The sequence below is a fragment of the Salmo salar genome, chromosome ssa20 (genome assembly GCF_905237065.1).
Source record: "Salmo salar chromosome ssa20, Ssal_v3.1, whole genome shotgun sequence".
In the NCBI taxonomy this organism is placed as follows: domain Eukaryota; kingdom Metazoa; phylum Chordata; class Actinopteri; order Salmoniformes; family Salmonidae; genus Salmo; species Salmo salar.
In genome coordinates this window covers 44285590-44293754 of record NC_059461.1, presented here as the reverse complement: position 1 = coordinate 44293754, position 8165 = coordinate 44285590, and the positions used below count along the sequence as shown (strand labels likewise).

General features: G+C 42.7%; 1 protein-coding gene across 3 annotated transcripts; it reads left to right on the top strand.

Moving 5' to 3' along the window:
- Positions 1-441: 441 nt before the first annotated feature.
- gpr171 (G protein-coupled receptor 171) lies at positions 442-7709 on the top strand. Of its 3 annotated transcripts, none has more exons than XM_014161961.2 (4): positions 1498-1614; positions 6035-6098; positions 6246-6661; positions 6809-7709. In XM_014161961.2, exons 3-4 carry the CDS (start codon positions 6288-6290, stop codon positions 7458-7460), a joined length of 1026 nt encoding a protein of 341 aa, XP_014017436.2. In that variant the 5' UTR covers positions 1498-1614; positions 6035-6098; positions 6246-6287; the 3' UTR covers positions 7461-7709. The 3 variants fall into 3 exon arrangements, with proteins under 3 accessions (XP_014017434.1, XP_014017436.2, XP_045559300.1); XM_045703344.1 differs by lacking the exon at positions 1498-1614 and adding an exon at positions 3472-3547; XM_014161959.2 differs by lacking the exons at positions 6035-6098; positions 6246-6661; positions 6809-7709 and adding exons at positions 3120-3547; positions 4096-5011 and having other exon boundaries at positions 442-1614.
- The last annotated feature ends 456 nt before the right edge of the window (positions 7710-8165 follow it).

Below are 8165 nucleotides of genomic sequence, written 5' to 3'. Positions count from 1 at the left end.
CGTCATGTGTTCGCTGGCGGATCACGTGGCTTGTATCTGCTCTGTGATTGGACAATACAATCCGCAAGGCTCACTACATCAACATACGAACGGTCTTGCATTCTCGGGAGAAAATAGAATGAAACTATCATCCTCCTCACGTTCACTCATTTTCCCATTCACCTTTAAGTTGCTGTATAAGGGGAAATAAAAACATATAACCTGCTAGCTTGATATATCACTGGGGTATTTATGTGGTTCTTACTGAATTAAATGTATTTGTTGGATGTGTGTGAATGGAGGACAACTCCAGGCAGTGCTACAGCTTGTTTATTTGTTTGTATCAAACTGCACAGACAAGGGCTGCGTTTCAAACATGTTAAAGACACACCCTCCTCCACTTACCCTCGCCTTATGCCCTTGGGGGAATCCCAGCGGCCGTCTTTGCCGTCGGTCCAAACAATTAGCCAAGCAAGGGAAGTTGGCAACGTAAGACCCTCAGCCCTCGTTTGTGATCTAGTGTTCAATTCTGTTCACTCCAGGGCCTGAAACACCCCATAATTCAATTTGCGATGATTGTACGTACATCCGCTAAGAAAAGTCAGACAAAACTTAAAACCAACATCAATATGGAGAAGTCAACATACAAGTGTAAGTAAAACCGAATGTAAATAAGTTATGCTACTAATGCATATGACGGCACATACAAGTATCGTAAAAGTAAGGATGTTTTTGTTTGGTTAGCTTTTGGAAACGTTAGCTAGCGCATACAACTTTCCCTGACATTATAATTTCTGATTTACCATATATTGTCGAATGGTTAGTACTCGATGCCTGCGGATGCATTGTCTTCTAGCCAATATATGAAATACAATCATAATTGACTGTAGCGCATATAAAACACACACAGCAGCTATGGGTGGTTCCATGATGACTGAAAACACAACCGTGGGACGAACGAGTGGCAAATTTCCGGGCAAGGAATTTATTCCTCCCTCACCCATTGCCCTGCAAGTGTCAATTCATCATACGTCATGATACTTCTTCAGAACTGTCCACTTAATTTGAGGGCTGAGGGTGTGTCTTTTACTTGTTTGGAACACAGACAATTAGGGAATTCAAGAAGTGATGTTTCTGTGAATGCTCCAGATGACCTTATTACACCATCAGAATGAACTCAATTCATTGAGGAGAACTGCCACGGGGCAAAAAGGTAAATCATATTTGTCAAGCGACCTCTTGATTTGACTTCCAAATGCAGTATCTGAGACCTGCATTTATAGTATTGAGTGATGACCTATTTAGCTATCACTACATCACTCTTTCTTGACTAGACAAAATATTTCCATGCTCCCTCTTCCTCTGTCTCTAGAACACATGCACGCTCACACACATGTACGTATGCTCACACGTGCATTCAGGCATTCTCACTCTCGCTCTCTGTCTATCACAAACACACACACAGACACACACACACACACACACACACACTTCATACGCATTCACACTACCTCATACAAATACAGTGAGGTTCTTCCTTATGAAAAAAGGAAGTTGTAGAGAATATAGAGAACATACTTTGATCTAACCAGGCGGTCCAGCTGACATACTGTGTCATTGGAACAGAAAAAAAGGGTAAGGGATATATCCATAACAACATTCTCTATTACATAGTGATAACTTAATAATCCTGCAACAAATTAGTGAAAGATTTTTTTTAAAGTAACAGCTTAAGAGATCAATAGTGGAGCGATGCAGATATCTATTTCCCTGTCAGTTAATGCACCAACGTATTTTACATATCATGCTAGTACTACTTTCATGCATAAGCATGAATAAACGACTTATAGTTTACATTCTATTCATAAATTAGTATTTTCAAATGTATACTATTACTTTTATTCAAATGTATACTATTACTAATAAGCATTTATAATGATTTATTGATGACTACTACAAAGCTTAACCAATATCATTAATTAATAGTTGTAGATTGACAAAGATGCTGTAAGGAAGTGAGGCAGAAGAAAGTTGATATTCGAGGATCTATATAACAGATAGATAGGAGGATTGTTCCACGAATAGAGAGACATTTGTGTCTCTTTGATATTTTAATTAATTTGAACATAGACCACATGGAAAATTCAATAAATATATATATTTTTTATATGAATAATGACTTGCTAAAGTGCCAAAATGTATCACTTTGACATGCCCCTCTGTGCACCCTCTGTGACTTCTAGGAAGATTTTTAACCACTTAACACCAGACTTTTTCCAAGTTTTCATCATTATTGTAAGGTCCTAGTTGTGTTACTGCTTTGACAAAGTAATTTCTGAAGATTATTATTTAATTCATGTGATTAGATGAATCACTAATCACATAAAATAAATAATCTTAAAATGCCTGTCCCTGAATTTAAGGTCAACCTTGTTACGTGAACTGGCCTCCCGTTTTAATATGGTGCAACTATTCCTTTTTTAAAATAAAAAGCTGGTTGTACTCTTTTTGGACATTTTGTGGTGGAAAACAGCACGTCGAGCATAACATGTTACCCATAGATAGACGGGCTAGAAATGTTTTAACGATTCCATTTTTTTTGTGAAGCTTGAATTCAATTGCCCCTCCCTGTGGCACACAACAAGCTTCTTTTCCCCCTGTCACAAGGGATTTATGGCTGATTTAAGATGAAATCGTCAAACCTGTTACGGTCAACCCTGTTACTTTATTTGACACTTAATAGGCACTTACAACAGTATATTTTTAATTTAACCTCAAGAAGGGAAAATACATTTTTTATTAAGTTGAACATGTGCTCTTTATGACAGAATGTTAAAATTAAGTTTAAAAATGATATATTACACAAAGTTACACTACTCAAAAGGTGCTCATTTGGTGTTACGATCAAGGCACTTTAGAGATTTTTGGGGGGATATTGTTGGAGGATTTAGTTCTCAATAAAGAAATTGTGTTGTTTTAAACTTAAAGCAAGCACAGTCAGTATTGTTTGATGAGAGAACACCGTGTGCTGAAGATCAACATTATTTCAAACAACAAATATTAGAGAGAAAAGCTAACAACAAATCACTCCTCTTTACTCTGCTCTCTGTGTATAAACCTGTATACAAATGAATATCCAGGCTGCATACACAGTGAAAGGAGTGGGAGGAATGGACAGCTATTTCAACACATCCTCTGTACAGACCATGAACTACACTGTGGGGAATGGTTCCGGGTCGGCCTCTTGCAGCTTGATGGAGGTCTCCGCCCACCCATTCTTCACCGTAACCTACTCCCTGATCTTCCTGGTGGGCCTGGTTCTCAACGGCTTCACGGTGCGGATCTACTTCTGCCGAGCCCAGCGCCGCCAATCCAACATGACAGTATATCTGCAGAACCTGGCTGTGGCAGACTTCTTCCTCAGCCTGTGTCTGCCGCTCCGCATTGCCAACTACGCCACCCACAACTCGACCCTCATGCGCCACGTCTACTGCAACTTTGGAGCCACGGCCTTCTACCTCAACATGTATGCCAGCATCCTCTTCATGGACTACATCGCAGCCAACAGGTATTTATTGATAAGTGAAGTGTCCATGTCTGTCAGCCTGTATGCCATGGATTTGGTTGTTATGTCTGATAGCACAGGCGAGAGGTTCTATAAAGATGGAAATAGCAGTGGAAAAAATTCATGGAAATGCCCCTGCTAGTCAGCATAAATGGTTGAGACATTTTCCCATTGTTTACAACAGATACTGTAGGTGTTGTGTATATATAATCTTTATCCATTTAATTTTCTTGGACTGTAAATAGAAAAGGCCAGCTGACCCCATCAAATGCCTTTACCACGTCCAGTGACACAACTACAGCAATCTTGTTTGATTTGGATATGTGAATCAAGTTGAATAGTCTTCTTGTGATGCTGCGTAAGTGTCATCAGTGCTAGCTACCCTTCAAATGTATCATATTTTTTTTGCAGATTTCACATTCAAAAGGTGCACATTTCACTGACACCATTCAGGTTGGCAGCCATGTTCATGAATACAACATCAGTAAGACTCAGTAATGAGTCAGTTCTCAATTCCTCTCACCCCTGCTAAGCCATCCTACTGCCTACAGGTACCTGAAGATCGTCCGTCCTCTGGAGACCCACGCCCTGCAAACGGTGCGCGCCGCCCACTACATCTCCATGGCAACCTGGGTCACCCTTCTGGCCTCATCATCTGCGTACCTGACCGTATCCCTCCTCACCACTTGGGGTGCAGATCTCATCCCCGGGAACATAGGCTGCGATGCCCTCCACAGCACCCAGCTTCTACTGCTCTACAAGATCATCCACAGTTTCTCGGCCGCCATCTTCCTCTTCGTTCTGTTTTCCCTCCTCTTTTTCTACTGGGGCACCATCCTCAGGCTGCGGCAGGCGCAGCTGAACCAGCAGAAACATCCTTCCTGTGGATCCGGAAGGAACCTCAGCCGCTCCAAGAGAAACATGCTAGTTCTGGTCGCTGTGTTCTGCGTGTGCTTCGTGCCGTACCACCTGGTACGCCTGCCCTACGCCTTCCTCCGGCCCTTCTTGCGCAGGTGTTACTGGCATCAGGCCTTCTACTACATGAAGGAGCTGACTGTGCTGCTGTCAGTCCTCAACGCCTGCCTGGACCCACTCATCTACTTCATCTTCTGTAAGTCCTTCAGGGCCCAGCTGGGCATGCAGAGGCGTTTTAGTACGACAATGGCACAGCCAGACAGTACAGCCCCACCGCCAGGAGCTAGGAGAATTAGCCAGGGGAACCTGACCACCCTGTCACGCACCCAGACAAGGACGTCGTTCAGCATGTCGAGACGGGCCAGTGTCATTTAGGACACACCGCACTGCCCTCCGCTGGTACATTTTCTATCTACTGTATATATTTTTAAAGCAGCTCTTCAGCATACCTATAAATGATTAGAACTTTGTATTGGAGAAAAAAATATGAAATGCCTAGAATGTCAATACTTCTTTTGGAGGCTGAAATTTGCTAATTTGATGTCTCTACTCAATACAGAATATGAAATGGGTTACCTATGGTCTAGATAGAACATACATTTGCCTATTTGCCTTGTACCGCTATTTTGCCCTGCTGAGAGCCTAGACCTCAGACTTAAATTTTCCTTTAATGATAAACTCAGACGACAGCTTGATCTGACTGATTATATGTAACCTGGGGTTTACCTTAGTGATTTAGACAGAGAAATATACTGTTTGGCCTTGTTTCTGTCCCCAAACTCTCTATTCAACCTACCTGCACACACACTCTTAATAAATGTCTCTAGTATTGTTGTTGACAAAAGTACAGTATCAAATCATGGTAACATGTACAGCCAGATAAAACACAAGAGTTAGTGTATGTGCACTTTGTCTCCTATGTATTTGTAGCAAGCTCCAATAAATGATAGACATTAGAAATGAGTAACTGTCCTAATTTCCATGTGTGATCTAAAGCACAGATTAGGGAACAGAAAAAGCACTTCCCTATTGAGCACATCTTATTTCTGTGCACCACAGAATTTCATGTCCTCAAAATGTAAAACCTTAAAAGCATAACATAATATAGCTAAAAGCTTTTTGTTTTTGTGTGGTATGAGGAAGGCTTTTACAAGAGGAAGTCCAACATACAGAATGCCAAAATAATATTGTAGCAAATAATAAACCTAAATATTAAATATGCAATTAAAGTGCATCCTCTTTTAAAGCGTTAGATTATATCTCAGTTTCTAATGCTAAATAGGCGTGTCAAATAGGACATTTCAACCAAAAATAGGATTGTTTCAATCTACTGGACAACTGGTGAGATACTGTCAAGCAAACGTATTCTTTGGGTATAATGGGATAAAAAATAAAAAAATGGATAGACTGTTTTTCAAACTATAAATTGGTGAGATTCTGAATGGAAATAATTTTTGGGCTTCCTTCTACCGGTCACTGACTCTCTAGGATGTGTAGTCTGGGTGTATACGCTAAAGAAGTTGAACATGAAACTCATAGTGTTCACCACTTCCTGTAATGTCTGATTTTAAACAGACGGTGACGTCGGTGACTCAGCTGAAAACCAACAAACAGACACAACGGAAGAGTGACATTTAAAGTAAGCTTCTCATTTTTTTTAAACAAGGTTGATAGGTGTTACGAAGATCGCTGCAGTACACTTTTTAATGTTTTGCTGGCTCGCCTCAGTTTTCTAAACTGATCTAATTTGAATGGCCTAACCACATGGGGATTTTTCTTTTGTCAGTCAAAAGGTGCATGTTGTGTTAGACTATCTACTCCCCAATTGATGATGACGCTTCCCACAAACTCCACCGATGACATCCTCCCTCAGTGCGTCGTCAATGACCAGATGGAGCCTTTTAGCGTGCTCTACATCCTGGTCTTTCTCACCAGCATGGCTGCCAACCTGGTGGCTCTGTGGGTGTTCGTACACAGCTACAACGCCAAGAAGAGCATCAATGTCTACCTGATCAATCTCCTGACCGCTGACCTCCTGCTCACCCTGGCCCTGCCCTTCAAGGTGGCCAAAGACCTGGGTGTGGCACCCTGGGGCCTCATGGTCTTCCACTGCCAGGTGAGCGCCGTGGTAGTCTACATCAGCATATATGCGTCCATCTTCTTCCTCACCTTCGTCAGCATTGACTGCTACATGCAGATCAGGTATTATTATGGTCTTTTGAACATATTTTAATGTTGTACTATTGTTAATTATTGTGTAAGATTATTAGCTTTTTTTTGGTCAAATGTTTTGCTAGAATGAGAGGCACCTTAAACAGTGATTGATTGATGTATTGATTGATTGACCAGCCAGAGCTCCAGACTGTTCCGTATACAGGAAGTGGGCTTCGCCAGGCTGATGTCAGTGGTGGTGTGGCTACTTGTGCTCCTCATCATGGTGCCCAACATGGCCCTGCCCATCCAGGACATCCAAGAGAGGGAGTTCCTGAGCTGCTCCAAGCTGAAGCAGGAGGTGGGACTCCACTGGCACGGCCTTGCAGTCTTCCTCTGTACCATCCTGTTCCTCAACGCGTCCACGGCCGTCCTCGTCTCCAACGGTCTGGTGCTAAAGAGGCTGCTGGCGAGCAGGAATGACCCTGAACAGTGGCGCCCTGCTCGCCATGCCACCGTCAATGTTATGGCGGTGACGGCAGCGTACGTGGTGTGCTTCGTGCCGTACCACGTGGTACGGACGCCCTATACGCTAACCCAGACTGAGGTCATCACTCCAGACTGCCAGACCAAGAGGCACCTCTTCCTGGCCAAGGAGTCCACATTACTGCTGGTGGTGCTGCACCTCTGCCTGGACCCCGTGCTCTACTACTACTTCTCCAAGGCATTCAGACAGAGGGTCAGGGAGGTGTTCAGGAGTAGGAGGAGCAGGCGGGATTCGAACACCAACCCAACACCTGACCCTGCAGCTGAAGACTTGAAGCTGCAGCCAATAACTGCCAAAGAGTAGGAGAGAGAGAGGGGTTGACAAAGACAAAGAAACAGAGAGAGAGAAAGAGAGAATGACCACAGGCATGAAATTTGGCGGCAACGTTTTACAAACAACTATCCAATAGAGTAGCTTATAGGCCTAGACAAAAATAATTCTTCGCTGTTGGGTGTTTTATGCAGTCCTATGATGTTGTAATGTTATGATTGCATTGTTTTACATTTCATTGTTGCATGATCACACTGAATAAAAGTAACAGATGATTGCTTATTTTTTCACTAAATTCCTGCATTTCAACACATTTTGACATAGTGCAGAGGAAAATGTGCAGTTTTATAATGGTATTCTACACATTTTGTCATTAGATTTAGAGAAAATGTTTCAGTTTTAAAGCTAATTTCCTGCAATTCTACACTTTTTTGTTATGGGGCAGGATCCCCCCCAGTTTTATAGCTCATCTCATGCTTTTGTTCATATTTTGCTAGCACACGGTGTCCCTGACTAGCAAGCTAGCTAGTTAACTACCACACAATGTCGCTCTAGCCCCCGCCTGCTAGCACAGCAGGCGGGGGCGACCGGTAGACAGTGTCCTTCGCCCCCGCCTGTCGGGCATAGTTTTCTCCGGTATGCAGCAGACGGGAGGTGTGGGCGACACCGTGTACTAACTAACTAAAAGCTAGCACAAAGTGTTGCTAACTAGCTAGCTAGTTAGCTAGCATATGGTGT